The 19633-nt window shown below is 40.5% G+C and overlaps 1 protein-coding gene across 2 annotated transcripts in view; it reads right to left on the bottom strand.

The window, feature by feature from the left end:
* The window catches only part of FEZ2 (fasciculation and elongation protein zeta 2), a 44033-nt gene that overhangs the window by 3211 nt on the left and 21189 nt on the right, over positions 1–19633 (bottom strand). The window contains exons 6-8 of one of the 2 annotated variants that reach the window (XM_069583567.1): positions 5769–5849; positions 3490–3565; positions 610–675 (exon numbers count right to left, since the gene is read on the bottom strand). In XM_069583567.1, coding sequence (XP_069439668.1) covers positions 610–675; positions 3490–3565; positions 5769–5849 — 223 coding nt within the window. The remainder of the gene's footprint in view (positions 1–609; positions 676–3489; positions 3566–5768; positions 5850–19633) is intronic. The other variant, XM_069583568.1, reaches the window with a different exon arrangement.

Here is a 19633-nt window from a genome sequence, read left to right as displayed (position 1 = left end):
TCATCACTGTTCCCATCCTGTGTGATCCTGACCTTTCGTAAGGTCTACGGTTCATTCTTCACTGCCCTCAGTTTGTGCACATCCATTCTTTTTCTCTTTCTCCCTACCTGCCCTGTCCCTTCCCCAGTCCCGTCCACAGTCCCTTTGAGATGGTTAACTGATCTGAATGTTCCGGCTTTCATCTGTCCTCCTCCTTCTATTGTCCCCAAGATGGCAGAGGCCACCTTTCTCAAATCCTCCCAGTGTTAACACCCAAGACTCACATAATTATGGCAATATCTCCATAGTATTTCCTCCACTGCCTTCCTCGATGTTTATAATTTAGCTGTGAAAATTATTTCCGGCCCAGGACCTCAAAAACTAAATTTTATATAACCATGCTTTATAATGTTGAGAGCATAAGTAAGTTACATAACTATCCTCATGCTGCAAAATACAATAAAGAAAAGTTGCACATTTAGAAGGTACTTTTTAATCTATTAGCAAGATGATACATTTATTGACTAATCAAAACTTCCCAAATACTGCACATACACTATTCTAAAACTCACCTTTTTACCCCAATATGAAGTAAAAATCTTAAAAAAAGAAAAAAGAAAAAAAACTCACCTTTCAGTATATAGTCTGTTAACAAGCTTGGAACTTTTTCACTATCCTCTTTCATGGCACGAAGAACTATAAAATAAAAGGAAAAAGAAAACAATGATTTCAAATTCAGACAATCTCTCTCATTCTAGCCTTAGTCTTAATTACATGGTATAACCATTTCATGCAAATTGATTATCTTCTGGATGAAAGACTACAACTGCAAATGGACAGGAATTTATTATAGCTGAATAAGTCCTCATTCAGGTAAGAACACTGCAGCTACCTGAGAGCTATTCCCTTGATTTAAAATTTCTAAACAGTGAGGCAGGAAAGAGGAACTGGGTTTATTACACAGAGGCTCAGTTTTGTCTTCATAAATACTGGCAAGCAAGTTACCAAAATGTGCACTTCTATGAGCTCTGGGAAGGAGAACCTCAGTGCTGAGGTCTCCTGAGCTGGAGAAACTCTTAGAAAAAATGAAGAGTTAGCTGCACTATCCAAGGAGCATTATCTGTCAGCCTTCTCAGAAACTTTTAAAGAAAAGAATAAAATGAAGAACAGACTTCCATAAAGCCAGCACCCTGCCAGGCTGCCTGCTCCTTAAAATGACAGAGGGACCTGGGTGAGTCAGCCTTATTCTAAAGAGAATCCTTGACAATTTGATCTCTAAGCAAAGACATAACAGAAGGCACAGATACTATCATAGTGGATAAAAAGCAAGTAGACCACCTGGGTTCAGATAAACCCACGAAGAATACTGTCCTTTCACAGTGACTGCCAACTCAGACCCTCTCCGGAGCATCCTCACTGTTCTCCCCCAGATGTATGACCAGACAACCCAGGGCAACTGTCAAGTCAGCCTTCCTGGGTTTAAAGCCTGGCTCGGCCATTTCCTAGCAGTGGGACTGTGAGCAAGTGACTTAACCACCCAGTTCCTCATCTGTGAAGGGAGAATAGTAATTAGACTTGTCTCCCAGGGTTATTGTGAGTGAAGTTACCAATTTAGACATAAAGGACTTCAAGTAGTGTCTGGCACCTAATACACATTATGTAAGCATGACCATCATTACCATCATAACTAGCAACGTTCTAATTCTTATCACAACTATTACTGCACCTCCAATAGCTTTTATGAGGAAGGCTGCATATCTAAACACCAACTGTCTCCACAGGGCTTCCCCTGCAGTGTATCTACAGGTAGGAATGGCAGAGGCTCAGATTCTCCCCCAAATCCCCAAATTTTCAAGAGACAAACTCTTTTAAACGTTCATAGTAAAGGTCATCCTTCCATCTACTATATTGATATAGTATATAGTAAATTAACTTGGATACTCATTCACACACTACATACGCTCGCTCACCCCAAATTCCAAGTTGTGTCAGTCTACAAAGACATCATCTAAGACTCTGTGCCTAGGGCATTTTGATGTGGGAATTATGTGGACTTTGGTTTGGCCAAGTATGTGCTTGTCCTTGATCTGAGAAGCTGAGATTTCTCAGTATTCCTGGCTTCTAGGTAGTATTTCTGTTCCCTTCTTAGAGAAATACTTATGTTCAGTATTTCTGTTTTCAATCATATTTTAGATTTATTTTCAGTTCTACATAAAATCACACACCAAAAGCACAGCAGACTGGGAATTACAAGAGGTGGCTCTGTAATTAGTGGAAGCACAGAGTCTTAACCACTGGACCACCAGGGAATCCCTGCTATGTGGCCTTGGACACTTGTAACTTTTCTTCCTGAAACATAGAGGACTGGCCGCCCACTGAATCCGTGATTTCTTTTAGACAGACTGGCATCACAGAAGCTTGAAATGTTTTCAAGTTTTGTTCAAAGTAAAGAATATGTCAATCCTAAAATTCCAATAAAAAATTCATTAATTCTAAAAAAAAAAAAAAAAGCTTCAGTTAGTAGGCAGGCTGCTTGCAAATCACACACTTCTTTCCTCAAGCTCCCTCTACCTATGCCTCCATAGCCCTAAGTTCCAAAATCCAGATCATCATTAATATCCACTCATGTGATGTTCTCTCATATGGCTCCCTCTTTAATTTACAGTCACCATGAACATTTATGATTAGAAAAAAACCTAATAGGTGAGCAAATTCAATCCTTTCAAGAAAAACAAGGCCAAGTGATTGACTTGTACCAAATTATACATAATCTATTTACTATGAGATAAATAGAGCAAATGTTAATCCTAATTTTTCACTGTGACCAACAGAAATGCCTGTAAATAACAGGGACAGAACCAGAATTTAGGGCTCATTTATAGCTATTATAGACACACATTATAGTGAATGTCTCTTAAGTCTAACAAATTATTTTAAAATGCAAGCCCACTGAAGGTGGAGTATTTGTCTGCTTTGTTCACTGAAGTATCCCAAGTGCCCAGAACAGCATGGCCCAGGGTAGGCCTTCAGTAAATGCTTGCTTAGTGAATAAGCACTTAAAACATTATTATCAGTTTATTTTCTGCCTGTGACTACCTACCTTCGTCTCTGCGCTCCTAAGAAAGGAGTGTTTTAGGCTGCACTTCTAACTCATTCCTACTGAGATGCTGTCAGTCATGTTGATATAAGATCCATGAAGCACTTATTTTACTGAATATTCTTAAACATACCACAGGTGATGGAAAATTAAGTTACATTTTTTTCCCCAAAAAAGTTCAGCTTGTAAATGTTTCAAACGTTAAGAAAAACAGGAAAAATACAAATCAGCTCTAGAGTGAGAGTTGGATTTAATGTCACAGCCATTTACGTTTTCCTTCTCGAAAGAATAAATGATGAGATCCATCATACGCTACCCTAAATTGACAAAATAAAACCGCAGCAACAATTAAAATAACTGTTCAGAATCAGCAAAAGTAAGTAAGGCAACAGTTTAATTTCATCTTTGCTTACTTTTTGTTAATATCTGAAGATCTTCAACAGATGGCGGTCCATTTTTTTTCTCGTAAGGAATGACTGTTGTCAAGTACTGCCAAGTTAAAAAAAAAAGTCACTTGAATCTGCATTCCCTTCTCTGTAAAAATGTGATATAGTTACTAGAAGGTTTGTTTTATAACATGAAACATGAGCCACTTTAACAATGAACACAGGTATCTTACTATCTCAGCCAGAGCTCATTTTTTTTGCCCACCTCTATTTCATACAAGCCCATTGTTTACATAAATATCTACTTTTTCTCCTTTCAGTTACTGAAAATTTCACAGAAGGAGGTGTGGGAGGGTGATCTGCCCAATTTGTTCATTGTTAAAGTGAAGTCTTATCTAACATTCTCCTTGCATATTTCAACACATTTTTGAAATGATAATTTAAACGCAACTACATAACCATTCTGCATAACAAAATAGTTCCCAGCAGTTAAATGATTCTGTTTCAGACCATTTTTTCCTGGTTGAACAATACAGTCACATGGGTAACTTGACAATTTTAAAAACACATTCTAGCTTTCTCCAAAAGCTAAAAAAGAAAAACCCAAGTAATTTTAGAGATGTATTATTGTTATTTAAATTATTGTGTAAGTAGTTATAAATGCATAAAGGTATTCAAGGAAAAGAGAAAAGTGAAAGGAGAGATGGGCCTAATGAATAATGAAAATTCATGTCTGATATCGATACAAACTATCTGGTTCACTATTTCAAGGCTCACAAGTATCACTAATGTTCTGTAACTATGTCCCATGACAGCATAATCTAAAAATCACTGTCCAGGTTCTCTTCTGACCACTCCACCAAAAAAAATATATAGCTCAATGTATTCTGCATGTGTTTATCTAGAGATCTACTAGTTTGTATTTTTTAACTTGGAATCTCCAGGTGCACCCATCATTTAGCCCCAGTCCTGACTCTCAGCTCTATTCCTAATCCTCTTTGATCAATGTTATCCCATGCATAATCAAAAAACAAAATAGAACTGCTTAACAATAACTGCTTACAATGAATTAGTCAATATTTAAGAAACTTAATTTCCACCATCTTTTTGGTGTAGGCCTCTCCAAGGTGATGCCAGGGTTGTATAACTGAAAACGTTTCCTTGTAAAGAATACACAGGAAGCCAGAAACATGTCCTTCTGGGGCATCACTAATAGCGTGCAAGTCAAGCCACTTGAAGGAGGACCAGGAAGCCACATGTTGGCATGCATGCTGTCTGACCATACCTTCAGGCCTTCCTGCCCTACTCCCACATGCTGGGTCAGTTTGGAAGGTATTCTGCTATTTTGTGGGTTTGAGAGAGGTGAGAGGCATTCGAATTAAAACAAAACAAAACAAAAAAATCAACCATCCCTTAATGGAGCCCACTTCTGAGTTGCAAATGTCAGCGTGAAGAATTATTTAAAGTCGATTATTTCTATTCTTGAGCAAAACAAAACTATCTGCAGTAAAAGCCTAGGCTCAAATGTCTTACCCTGATAAACCGCCTACAAGCTATATATACTCTGCACACTTTCCCAATCTTCACTTAAAAAGTAGAGTTTTCTTTTTAATGTGAAGGTTTCAATTGTGAAAGGTAATACTAAGCACACTCAATATAGATGTGTTTCCTATGTTTGTGACATTCCTTAAGTCATTATATTAAAAAAAAAGTTAATATAACTAACACTATAAATAACATTACACATTTTACTATATATTTATATCCATGTGTGATTTTGTACTAATAATCTCTCATGCCTCATTCGGGGACAATGGAGTTGACTGACCACATGATACATCTTAAAAACACATGAATTTCATTTAAAAGTAGGTAAATTCTAGACAGTCTGACCTAGAACTATAGTCTAAATGATACCAACATCTGGCTTTCCTTCCCCCGAGATGAGATCTCGTTTCTTTAACGTCCAGAATTACAGTAGCATATTCTAGTTTAGTTATTTTCACAACTATATATTCTATGCATGCAATTCATTAAATCAATACATTCATATCTACTTGTTTAAAAGTAAGAGTGGAAATAGAGCTCTAAAACATGTATTAAGAATGCATTTATTGTCCAATTTGAAAAAACGCTTTTTCCTAAAGGGAAATACTATGCTTTATCAAGGCTGTAAATATAACGAACTTTCATTTCTCTCTTAAGCAATAGTCTTAGTAAATTAGTGAGACTGCCAGCTTTCAGGACCTTAACTTACACAGCGAATGAAAAAGCAGAGAATGAGGAAAATAACGATAACTGAGCACCTGTTTCTCTCCACCTGAATTTCCAAAGGTGTGGCGGAGGCCATTCTGAATGACATTTGAGATCCCTTCCATGCTGAAGCGCTAAAGGCAGGAATAAACGGCCCGGAAGAAAAGGACAGGGAAAGAAGTTCAGAGACTATTAGTAAGAACGTACCACGATGACTTATGCGCCCGAGAAGCAAGCAGTTAGAAAACGCCACCAACTCATTCAGATAAAGCAGACAAAATCATGCTATTTTTAAATGCTTTTGCTTTCATTTCTTTGCAAGTCAAATACAAAAGCAACTATGTTTATGCTACTATATGTGTGAAGATATGTCCTGAAGTAGCTGATCAACAAATCTGCTCCAATACAAACTCTGTAAGTTGTACAGGTATTTGTTTTATGCAAAATTTGCCACATGACTTTAAAAATACCTTTTGATGTTGTTTACCTATATTTTTTCAAAAGTCTGAAAACTGACACTAACAGTATGCATATTTTTCAGTCTAAGTTTGCATATTTCTACTACAGGCCTGGAGAACAGTAACACAGCATTTGGCAAATGGAAACGCTGTTACTCGGTGTTGGTTATGGCTTCCCACTCACTCTGCAGGCCACCTGCCACTGCCTTGGTGCAGAAAACGCAAACTGGAGGAACGCATATGCTCTCTCTTCCTGGAGAGCAGAGTGGATCCCACATGCCAGCATGGCCCCCTAAGATTTCCACCGACTTTCCCGTTCTTTTTCTAGAAAACAATTCTCGCTTCTTTCTCCCAGCAACCTCCAAGACTTCCTAGAACTTGCTGTGCGGAAAAGGGGATATTGTTTCCCTACACTACTCATCTTGATGTGTAACCAGTCTACAAACTCGTCAGACAGTGGAAAGAGTCTGGGGCACCTCTGTGGCTGCTGAGTTAAAGGATTGTGATGGATCTTCTTACAGCATGACTAATCAAGGGGAAAGGCATTTTGAAGCGGAAGCTCAATCCCGATTCACCGGATGGTTCCTTCCCCTGGAATTTTATAGGGGTGAGTTGTGTCGGTAAATACATCTGAGGTGTCAACATAAAGAATATTTTACTAGGACCTAAGGAGCAGGAAAAAAGGAAACCAAAGCAATGGTCTCTACCCTCAAGAAACGCAAAGTGTAGCTCAGTGATTCCTAAGGCACAGTCTAGGGCCAAACCCACTTCCATCCCAGGAAGCCTGACACCCTTTCAGGGGTCAAAGAGCTCAAAATTATTTTCTTAGAAATACTAAGATATAATTCTTACTCTCACTCTCTCATGATTTAAAGTACAATATTTCAAATGACAGACTGGATGCAGAAGCAGATTTGAGAATCCAGCTGTCTTTGATTAAGTCAGGTATTAATGAGACTTGGAAAAACGCATTGCAATGCCATTTTTCTTAATCTTTTTACATAGTTATTTCTCATAAAAAATAAGTTATTTACATAAACGTGAATAATTTTCTTATTGATATTTTCCCCATTTTCCTCTTGGTTTTTTACATGGATTTTTAAAAGTCAGCTGTGTATATACACATATCCCCTCCCTAATGGACCTCCCTCCACTTCCCAATCCCCACCCCACCCCTGTAGGTCATCACAAAGCACCCAGTTGAGCTCCACTTATTGGTATTTTTAAATGAGTTAATATGTTAAAATTTTCAGTTTTAACTTCTAATACAGTAAAAATCAATATAATCTTTATAAACAAAAGGCCTTTGGAGTCTTCAGTGAATTTTAAGAATATAAAGAAGCCCACACAACAAAAAGCTGAGAAATACCAAAAGGTTTCATCGTTGAAGAAGCTCAGTGCCTTTGTATCAATCACATACTTGATGCTGTTTCTGAAAATCCAAGTGCCTTGTGTGGGTTCGTCCACCTACACCTCTCCTCTAACCCTGTCCTTCCAGGATCTACATTTCACTCTGTCTCAGTAAGAATCAAATGTCTGGTTAAGACACCCCCACTAAACATGCTGTTAACTTTGCTGGCAGCATTAACTCTTCCTTTTGATGAATTAGGTTAAAGTGAAAGGCGCTCAGTCATGTCTGACTCTTTGCAACCCCACGGATTATACAGTCCATGGAATTCTCCATGCCAGAATACTGGAGGGGGTAGCTGTTCCCTTATCCAGGGAATCTTCCCAAACCAGGGATCAAACCCAGGTCTCCCCTAGTGCAGGCAGATTCTTTACCAGCTGTGCCACAAAGGAAGCCCAAGAATACTGGAGTGGGTAGCCTACCCTTATCCAGCGGATCTTCCTGACCCAGGAATTGAACAGGGGTCTCCCACACTGCAGGCGGATTCTTCACCAACTCAGCTATCAGGGAAGGTTAATATTAACACCTCCAGATAATCATGCCTGTAGATTTCTCACACTATCATATAATTTGTTCTCATTTTTTAAAAACAGATTATCAAAAGAAAAGGACTTCTTAAGATCCAGCATCTATGATAAAACTTTTCAAATAAATTATGTCTATCAAATGTAGGCATATGTTCAAATGCTCCTTTCAAAAGCAATAAAGAGAAAAAAGACTTAATTTTCTATGTTAGTTCACTCTAATACCTATAGGCATGTTAAAGTCAGATAGAAATTCAGAAAACCTCAAGCAAGATAAAACACTTTAGAATCAATGTATCAGAAATCTAAGGTATACTTCCCATTTGAACTCTAAAAACACTATCTTGGGACTTCCCTGGTGGTCCAGTGGTTAAGAATACGCCTGCCAAGGCAGGCGACATGAGTTTGATCTCTGGCACTTGAACTAAGATTTCACATACCACAGGACAACTAAGCCTGCAGGCCCCAGAGCCCATGCTCCGCAACAAGAGAAGCCACCAGAATGAGAGGACTGCTCTTCGCAACTAGAGAAAGCCTGCGTACAGCAACAAAGACCCAACACAGCCCAAAATAAATATGAAATTTTAAAATAAAAATACAGTCTTTACTTTTCCAATTGGAAACCTAATTTCCATCCCTTGGTAGGAGCGGAAGGGGGGAGTTAGTTTATGCAAATTTTCAAATTCTTAAACAAAGTTAAATGTATTAAATGTCCAGTTTTGGATATTACTGAGCCATTTCAACTGCCAACAGCCTGTGTTATCTATGAAAGATGGCTTTCCTGCAACCAGGTTAAGTGAAAGTGAATGAAAGTACAACCACGTGAAGTCACAGGAACTTAAGAAAATCCTGGCCAAAGAAGTTTATAGTAAAGGAACTCCCTGTAGAACCCTTGCCCTCGTGGCTGATGGCAGCTGAGTCAGTAACTGTGGGCAGTTAGGCCCCAGCAGATCCTGACCAAGCAGGCAACACTGCGGCCAGTAAGGTTCTACCAGGAAAATGACAGAACAGGAAAAATCAGAACATTCGGGGGAAGTAAAAAGAAACCGTCTGAAAGATATGCCTCCCCAACTCGAGCTGCCATCAACCCTCACCTCCCCAGGAACCCCTGAGTAACAACCTCTCCCCTGACTGCATGTTCAGACTCCTCCTCTCTGCGAGCCCTTTCCCACTGCTGTGCATGCCTGCTCAGTTGTGTTGGACCCTTTGCGACCCCGTGGACTGCAGCCCACCAGGTTCCTCTGCCCATGGGATTCTCCAGGCAAGAATACTGGAGTGGGTTGCCATTCCCTTCTCCAGGGGATCTTCCTGACCCGGGGACTGAACTGGAGTTTCCAGTGTCTCCTCCATTAGTAGGTGGATTCCCAACATTACCACCTTTAAATTCTCAAACCCTCAACCTCTCATTCCCTGGGGTTTCCAGAAGCAACTCTTCCCAGCATCATTTCTTTGATGCCGAAGGCTGCGGACACCCTTTAGGTCTCTCGGAGACGTCCAGTAATTTCTCCTCCTCCTTCCCTGGGTGTCTAGATACCACACTCTCCCAGGGTTCCCCTGCCTCTGGGTTGCTCCTTCTGCGAGAAGCCTCTTTCTCTGCTCACCTCTTATATACTGGTGTCTCCCCAGAACTGCGTCCCTGTCTTTCTTCTCATGCACACTCTGCTTTTCCCACTTCAACTTCTGCCTCTGGAGATCCACCACTCCACCATACCAAGGGCTCAGAACACAGTCTAGCACAAAAGAAGTGCTTGACTAGCTGCCTTTATTATAATCTCCTTCCTGGGTTCATGTTTAGCGGCCTATTGGACATCTGTACTTAAACATTCCAAAAAAACACATCATACCCATGACCAAATTCATCTTCCTCTCCTCCACCAAAAAATGTTATTACTAAAAGCCTATTTCTCCCTCAGCATTCTACACCTCTCCCCTTCATTTACTCATTTTTTCAAAATATATGAAGCCACATATTATTCCACGTATTAAGGATTCAAAGTGAACACATCAGACAAGGTCCCTCACACCCTTGTGACCTGACTTTCCAGGCTAAGAGGAGCAGGAAAAGTTAACAGAAGTAAAGGAACCAGATGATGGCAGATAATGCACACCCTGCCAATAGCTACAACAATTAGAAACTGGATGCCTACTCTACACTGAGAGCGCAGAGAAAAGTTCTCCCAGGAGGTGACCTGTGAGCTGAGACATGAACTATACCCCCACCCAGATGGGCCACAAAGGACAATGACAGGAGAGCCTCTCAAAGCAAAACCAAAAGGGGTCCTGTTATCCTCTCCAGCAGGATGTGAAACCGTGGCTCCTATTTCCATTCTCCCTTCCTTCCATAAGGTGTTACTGCACTGGCCCTGTCCTCTCTCCATCCATGTGTGCTGGAGGTGCTGGAAAGGGAGGGTCACTCTTTGTACCCCAAGTGGCTGCACCATCCGGAGCCGACGGGAAGGACAGACATCCCCCAAGGGCTCTGCCTGTTGCAGTTCCTGTTGAAGAGACCTGCATGTCTCCCTTCCGGGAAGATAAAACACGTGTAGTGTCTATGCAACCACAAGGCAGAAATCAACAACCGGACTCTTCCCCAGTGTCCCAACAGATCCATGCCCCTTAAGATCTCTGAAATTCAGCTATTCTCCCATCGCTGTCACTTCCTTGACTCATCTCTTACTCGATGATAGCAACAGCCCCCAAATCAACTCCGTAGCTCTAGCTGTCTCCTTCCAATCAACGCTCATTGAAACACCAAAGTTACCCTTCCAAGAGACAAACCTGAACATGTAACCAGCAACGTAAAACCTCTCCTGGGTTTCCTACAGCCTTTAAGTAAGGACCAAATGCTGTAGTGTAGCATTCAAAGCCCGCCATTCTCTGGCTTCCACTTTGCTATTCCACACCCTCTTTTTCTGGACTTACCTCCCTCAACTTTAGCCATAATGAACAACAACCATCAGCTCCCCAGGGGCTCCTGTCACCTCCTCCAGGGGTTGTCCACACCACCCCCTCTGCTCAGTGTGCCTGCCCCCTCCTTCCCTTACCTGTCCTCAGGACTCAGTTCAGACCTCTAAACCAAACTACGAGTGACAAGAAAGTACCACGCCTCCACCACTGGGCAGTACCAGGCACAGAAGACTCTAAAACCACGGAAGCTGTTTTGAATATAGCAATTAGCACCCTATCCCTGGGTTTCTCAACCCTGACACTGCTGACGCTAGGGTCAGATGTGTGATTCTTTGCCGAGAGAGCAGTCCTGTGGACTGTAGGACGCGGAGTGGCATCTCTGGCCTCTACTCAGCAGGATGCCCAGGACACCACCCCCCATCCCTCCAAGTTGTGCCAATGACAAACGTTTTCAGACTTGCCTGATGTCTCATGTGGCTGGGGGGGGGGGGGGGGGGGGCAACCCAAACTGGCCTGGCGGAGAATCACTGCATGTGCATGGAGGATGGCATCAGAGCCCCAGCCCCCAGGCAGCATGCCCCTAGAGGAAAGGGTTTACTCCACATCCTTAACACCCATGCCTGGCACATAGTTACAGATCAATATAAGTTTGTCTAATAGCCCTAAATGAAAAGATAAAAATTTATTTGCCACTCAGATGAACCTTGAAGGAATTATGCTAAGTGAAGTCAGTCTTTCTCTAAGACAAATACTATATGATCTCACCTATATAGGAATCTTAAATAAAAACCTGAACTCATAGAAAAAACGAGATCAGACCTGTGATTACCAGAGGTGGAGGGTGAGGGGAGATGGGACCGGAGGAAAGTGGTCAAAAGGTTTAACCTTCCAGCTGTGAGATAAGAGCACTAGTGATGGAATGCACGACACGGTGATTCCACTTAACACTGTCATAGGGCATATGAGAGTGAATCCTGGCAAAAATGCAAACCTCTTTTCTTTCCTTTTACTGTGCCTCTATGAGAAGATAGATGCTAGCCAATCTTATTATGGTAATCATTTCACCACATACGTAAATCAAACCTTCATGCTATATACCTTAGCCTTACACAGCAACGTATGGCATTTATTTCTCAGTAAAGGAAAAAAAATGATTTTTTTAAAAAGTGGGGATGAGGCACAAGATCCAAAGAAAAAAGAGTGCAGAAAGAAAAAATAAAGTTTTGGTCAGGTTAAGTTTTCATAAATCACTCCATCTCACAGTCCTTAAGGAGAGAAACAATATCAGAGACACCTTTGTGCCCACAAAGCACAAGGCCATCCTCCACACGCAGGGGGCACCCAATGGTCCGTCACTGGCTTCAGCTGCAAAATTTTCAGTGATTACCCGTGAAACACTTCCAGATTTTATTTTTTATGAAACCAAGAATCACACCTTAGTCAAAAGTATTTGGAATCAGAAAATTTTTCAACAGTCTTCTTGGATAGAAAAATGGTGGACTAGACATCAGAGATGGGGCTCCTGCCCAGCTTTGCCACCAACTGTGTGACATGACAGCAGTCCCTGAGCCTACAAAGGCCGGTCTCCCGATCTGTGAAACGGAGGGTTAAGGATGTCACTTTTAAAGGTCTTATTTGCAACTTCCAAGAAGATACATGACTTTTTAAGAAGGCCAGTCAAAGCCGTGCAGCTGCACATATGCAGGGACGCCCAAGAGTACGAGAGCAGAAGGCCACACGAGGCCACGGTGCAAGCGCTCGCAGTGATGGAACTGCCCAGCCAGGCGACACACCCGGAACCGTCAGCTCCAGTGGCTCCCTCAGTCTTCTGCAGACACGAGTACCTTTCAGAGATAAAGACTAGGTCTTTAGGTTCTCGACTCCCACGATGCGCCCTGCGCCTGCGTCATGGCAAGCATTTATAAGCGTCTGCTGAGCCGAAGGTGTAACACCTAAGACCGGTCCTAGAGCCTCTGATAACCACAGCAGGGCGCCTGTGATTTCTAGCAGGAGAGAAACTTTTTTTTAAACAAGTTAAAAGGTAAAAGTAATCTAAGGGTGAATAGAAGAAAGAAGATATGACAAGATATAAGGTTATTTGTCAAAGGAGTAAACAGTGGAGTTCCGGCAAAGTCCACTGAAGAGCCTGAGAGGTCAACATGAGATCAATAAGATAAAATCATCCTGTTGACATGGTTTGTAAAACAGTGGAGTGACTAAGAAATCTGAAATCCCTAGGATAATGCAAGAGTAGCAAGTAAAAGAAGACTAATGAACGAGAATGGAGAGACTACTGGCAAGACAAGAAGGAGCAGGGCAAGAGCCCCCACAGAGCGCACAACAGATTCTGCTTTACAGCTGCCCAGTAAATTCCAAAAACATACACTCTCTTGGAAGGCAAAATGAATTTTGAAAAAGATAAAACCTCAGAGGCAGATTAAATTTACTTTTGAGTAAAACATCACCTCATTTAGGAACACTGCATTTACATGCTTAACAGCAGATGCGGTGTTATTAGGTACTTATGGTACTTAACTGGGCCGGTGAGAAGACTTTCTCTGTGCTTAAATTTTACAAGTAGGAAGAGGGAGGAGGAGAGAGATGGGAGGAAGAGAAATGAAAAGAGGGAAGAAGAGAGGCATTTCTCTGTTGAACATTTCTCAGATGAAAGTGCAAGAGCCATGTCAAAGTATAACAAAAGTAAGTCTCGAGGTTACAAATGTTTGGTGACACAAAGGACATTCAATAAAGGGCTGTTACAGTTTAATTAAAATAAACAACAGCAGTGTTAAGTATGTCAAAAATGCCTCCATGTAATCCACCATTTCTAGACTGGAAGAACCCAAACTTTCAAATTCAAGGTGAAGAGCTGGTGAAGGTTCTGGGAGTCTAAAATTATTTTGTAATCGATCCACCACATCTTAATGAAGGTGTTAATAGCTCTGTAAAATGCCCTTCTCAGAATGGAAATTTTGACGGGAACCCATTTATAAGCAGGAAAATGATTAAGCGCTACAGTATTCACTTTATTGTTCCCCTCACCGCTGACACAGTGCCAAAGTACCAAGGCAAGGACCGGAGAAGGGTTTACCAGTTCAGGGCCTGGGTCACATGGTTTATGCTGAGAATGCTCACGACTGCCTCATGACTGCTTCCTTCCTTGGCATGAGTATGTACTAAAGTTTCAGAGTCAGTCATTCTCTGGAAATTTTTCTCAGACGAAAACAGGAGCAACAAAGTGTAAACAAGATATAGAAGATAAAATTTTAAAAAATCTGTAAAAATCTGAAAAACAAAGAAATGAGCCAAGCCCTCCAGGCCCATCCATATCACCGTGCACAGCTCAGAACTGGAGAACCCAGAGCCACAGGTCCCCCACCTCTGTACAGTCGGTACATCTGCACTCCAATGCATACTGGTTCTGTGAGCCAAGTCCTCTGTTGAGCTTTCGTTTACCCATTTAAGAAATGGCAGCAATATGGCTCAACAGTAAAGAATCCATCTGCAATGCTAGAGATGGCGGTTTGATCCCTGGGTCTGAGAAGATCCCCTGAAAGAGGAAACAGTAACCTACTCCAGTATTCTTGCCTGGAGAATCCCATGGGCAGAGGAGCCTAGCGGGCTTCAGTCCACGGAGTCACTAAAGAGTCCGACGTGACTAAGCACAACACAGCCCAGCAATAACGTCTGCTTTATAGGGTTGTTGTTGTGAGGATTAAATAAAATAGTCCGTGGGAAGCACTTAGCGTGTTCAGCAAACATAAATGTTCAAAAAATGTTTGGGATGTATTCCCCTTTAAAGGCTAGAACAATTTAGAGGAAAAAAAAAAAATAACGGCTAGAACAACATATGGGAAAAACTCCCAAAGAGAAAAATAATCATACATTTCTACTTTTCTCCCAAACAGTAAACAAGAGTATTTCAAGTTCTCCTCGTACAAATAAAATAGCAACAGAAATAACCACCCTGATTATAGTCTCCAGCTTAAAGAGGAGGGAAGACAACACAAAGAAAAGATACTACTGTCTGAGACTGAATCAGCCAGAAAACTTGATCAGAAAACAAGTAACACTTTTAGGTAATCCAAGGTCTTTCTGAACAATAAAAACACCTAGACACCACCACATACACTGAAAAGCAACTGGAATCAGATAGAGCACTGTGGTCTGTTAACTCTTTTCTAGAGTCTTAAATCAGCTCATTCTCTGCACAGTATATCACCAGTTTAACTCATTTCACAGAAAGCAGGATCCAAGACAGTGAAAAACCAAGCTAACCCAGAGGTCAGGAAAGTCAGACTATTCCTGCTACCAAATTTTCTTAGCTTTTCTCTGAAGCTGACACCTCACGTGACACCCAGTGGCACAGACCTCTATCAGGAAAGCCTTAAAAATCTAAATATCAAAGCTCAATAACAGGAAAAAGTTTGGGAGAAGCGATTAGGAAATGCTTTTCACCTATTTCTGACTCTTATTCTAATCCATGCTCTAACTCCATTAATATTCTTTATACTCAAAGTTCAGAAGAAAGTGAAATTCAAACATAATTACTGTTCTTTATAAATCACATCATTTGTAATAGTTTAAGTGATAAAGAACAGTAGTTAACTTTTCAGTTCGAGTTCTCAAAATAATCAAAATACAAAAGATGAGAAAAGCATAGCATTGAAAGCAACAGTTAAATGTTAAAAAAAAAAGTAAATGATTAGTAAGCTATTACCTAAGATGTAAAAATTGATCTTGCTTATTTTGACACTTCCTCAAATCAAATAATTTTAATGTGATTATAAATCAGTTATAAATGCAAACTCTACCCAAAATAGAAATAATTGAAATAATTTTTTCAAGATCCAAGTTAGAAAATGAGTTACACCAAAGCAGATAAATATTTAAAACAGAATAAATATTTAAATATTGAACTATTTTATAAATTCACTCTCAAAGTAGAAAGGTGAGATATGAATAGAAGTAAATGGACTAGCATCAATTTAATTGCTTGTATTTGAAGATCTTTTAAAATTTTTATTTAATTTAATCTTAATATGGTAATTAAGTATTGGCAAGCATTTTCAAAGCTATTGCTGCTGCTGCTGCTGCTGCTGCTAAGTCGCTTCAGTTGTGTCCGACTCTGTGCGACCCCACAGACGGCAGCCCATCAGGCTCCCCCATCCCTGGGATTCTCCAGGCCAAGAACACTGGAGTGGGCTGCCATTTCCTTCAATGCGTGAAAGTGGAAAGTGGAAGTGAAGTCGCTCAGTCGTGTCTGACTCTTCAAGACCCCATGGACTGCAGCCTACCAGGCTCCTCCATCCATGGGATTTTCCAGGCAAGAGTACTGAAGTGGGGTGCCGTTGCCTTCTCCGTTTCAAAGCTACTAAGCTAAAGTAAAATAATTAACTCTGACAGATTTATGAACTCTTTCCTGATACTTCTGGATACTCTAAATATACAGTAAGTTCACAGTTTCCTGGCATATTATGGCTTTTACTTGAATTTGTATTATGTTAACAATTATAAACCTCTCCAAGACATAAAGGGGTCAAGAGCAGAATCCTGAGAAATACATGATCCAAAAGGATATATGCACCTCAGTGTTCATTGCAGCACTGTTTACAATAGCCAGGGCATGTAAGCAACGTAAATGTCCAGCGACAGAGGAATGGATAAAGACGACGTAGTACAATGGAATATTAGCCATTAAAAAGAATGAAATCATGCCATTTGCAACAACATGGATGGACCAAGAGTGTCATACTGACCTTTAGAAATGACTTCATTCACACGCATTGGGGTGCATATATCCTTTTGGATCACACTTATATAAATGAACATACTTACAAAACAAAAATAAGACTCACGGAACAAGCTTATGGTTGCCAGGGCAAAGGATGGGGGGAAGGGACAGTTAGGGAGTTTAAGATGGACATGTACACACTGCTATATTTTAAAAAATGGATAACCAACAAAGACCTGTTGTATAGTTCAAGGAACTCTGCTCAATTTCCTATGGCAACCTGGTTAAGGGGGGAATTTGGGGCAGAATGGAAACATGTATATGTACGACTGAATCCCTTCACAGTTCACCTGAAACTATCACAACATTGTTTATTAATCAGCTATACTCCAATACAAAATAAAAAGTTTAAAATAAATAAAAATGAATAGACTCCCGATTTTTACTACAGTAACTGCTAAATCATGAAAGTTCACTATTACAGTCAGATACCAAAAAACCACTGCAGAAAACAAACAGTACATAATAGTAAGATAGCAAAAACTATCTCCAGATAACATTTCTCTAGGCAATAAAAGTGAAAGTCACTTAGTTGTGTCCAATTCTTTGTGACCCCATAGGCTATACAGTCCATGGAATTCTCCAGGCAAGAATACTGGAATGGGTAGCAGTTCCCTTCTCCAGGGGATCTTCCCAACCCAGGGATCGAACCCAGGCCTCCCACACTGCAGGCGGATTCTTTACCAGCTGAGCCACTAGGTACCACCAAAATACAAATTTGTTCCATATCTAAAGTAATTTTTAATTCATAGGTGTGAATTATTAAAATAATAAACATGCATAACTAAGTTTCCACCCTATAATGACCTTCCATTTTATGCCTAATGCTAATTTTTAGGAATATTCTTTCCAATGTATAAATACAGAGAAGTACTATAAAATATCACCAACAAACTATTGTTGAAAATGTGTTAATATTTACATTCAAGTATGTGTACAGAGCTGACTTTATCCTTTCAACTACCACTACTTAGAAAAGGAGCAGAAACAACCCTTTCCCACCTTCTCTGCTACTCTCTCTAAACTACCTTTTATCACTGTGTATAAATACAGTGTGCTCAAGGAACTGTCAGTTTGTTTTTTGTTTTTTTATTTGTCCCCCAGTCTGGAGACAACTGGTTTACCTGCTGGCTCTCTTCATTTAGTTAATGGGAAACTGGGATCAACCCAGTCAATCTTAAAGGAAAATCAACCCTGAATATTCATTGGAAGGACTGACACTGAAGCTGAAGCTCCAATATTTTGGCCACCTGATGTGAAAAGCCGACTCACTGGAAAAGACCCTTTTGCTGGGAAAGATTGAGGGCAGGAAGAGAAGGGGACGACAGAGGATGAGATGGTTGGATGGCATCACCAACTCAATAGACATGAGTTTGAGCAAACTCTGAGAAACAGTGAAGGACAGGGAAGCCTGGTGTGCTGCAGTCCCTGGGGTCACAGAGTCAGACACAACTGAGCAACTGAACAACTGGAATCTGATGCACGCAGCACCCAGGTCTGTTATTAGGTGGGGACGCATGGCAAGCGACTGGAGATGGACGGTATCACCATCTGTGGGCGTAACTCAGGCTGCTGGAGGGGCCCTGAGAAAAGGCATAACTCAACACACTCTGAGAATAAAACAGCGCTATGTTTTATAGTAAATTTTAGTCACAACACAGTGATCTTTTATCTACACAAACTCACTTAAAAGGGGCTTACTTTTTTTCCTTCTGATTTTTAATTTTAGAAAATTTTAGTCTAAATCAGGGGTTGGCAAACTTTTCCATAAAGGGCTAGATAGTAGATATTTGGGGATTTGCAGCCCACATAGTCTCTGTCACAACTATTCAACTCTCTACTTATAACACCAAAGAAGTCACAGACCACGTATAAATGAAAGAACATAGATGTGTTCCAATAAAACTATTTATAAAACAGGCAGAGGGTTGATTTGGCCCTCAGCCAATAGTTTGCTTTGCCAATCCCTCGGCTAAATTATCTTAGCAAATGTAAAATTTTTAAATTCCAAATTAAAAAGGAACAACAACAGAAATACAGGTCCTTGTTTACATTTAAAGAGCATCAAATTCAAGTAGTTATGCCAGAACAATTCCTTCTAGGCTTTATTGCCCGTATAAACTAGAAAAACTTCAGGATAATAGTAGCTGTCTAAATAAAAATAAATTTCTCTTAAAGTCAGTTTTGGTCAAGATTAAACGAAAAACTAATACTGGGGCACTTTTGCATGTAAAAGAGAAATAAAATAGATTGACCGTTAGTCATAATATGAGCAAAGTGCGTCATACAGACAGATGGAGCAATGCATCTGTGAAAGAAAGATATACACAAAAAAGAGTATCTATCATCCGAGCCCTAGCTCCTCCGCATCCTTAAGCAGTTATCTCTCCAACACCAAAAGCAATAAATTAGGGTAATATGATTCTTTGTACAATGGAGTCACCGATTACTAATATCTCAGAAGCTTTCAGAATAAACTTCTTTGGGATAGACTGAAGCAGTTATATTGGGTTGGTCAAAGAGCTTGTCCTACAGAAAACCCTGAATGAACTCTGGATAACCCAATACATTTTTACTGGTGGTGACAGCAATACACTAGAACTCTCAACAGTTCAGTGCAACATGGACAACAGAAAAGATACTGCATACACTCCCATCTTCTCAGGCCTAGGCTTCGAATAAGAAACTTTACACAGGACTTGTAATTGACAAACACCGGATTCTGCAGGAGGAGGAACATCCATTCTAGGCAGGGAAACACTCAAGTCTTTACAACGTGAGATAGCTCCAGATGACAACCACCACTAAATTACTTTAATCTCTTAAA

Source organism: Ovis canadensis, chromosome 3, assembly GCF_042477335.2.
Source record: "Ovis canadensis isolate MfBH-ARS-UI-01 breed Bighorn chromosome 3, ARS-UI_OviCan_v2, whole genome shotgun sequence".
NCBI classification, from domain to species: Eukaryota; Metazoa; Chordata; class Mammalia; order Artiodactyla; family Bovidae; genus Ovis; species Ovis canadensis.
This window is presented reverse-complemented; position numbering and strand designations above follow the sequence as displayed.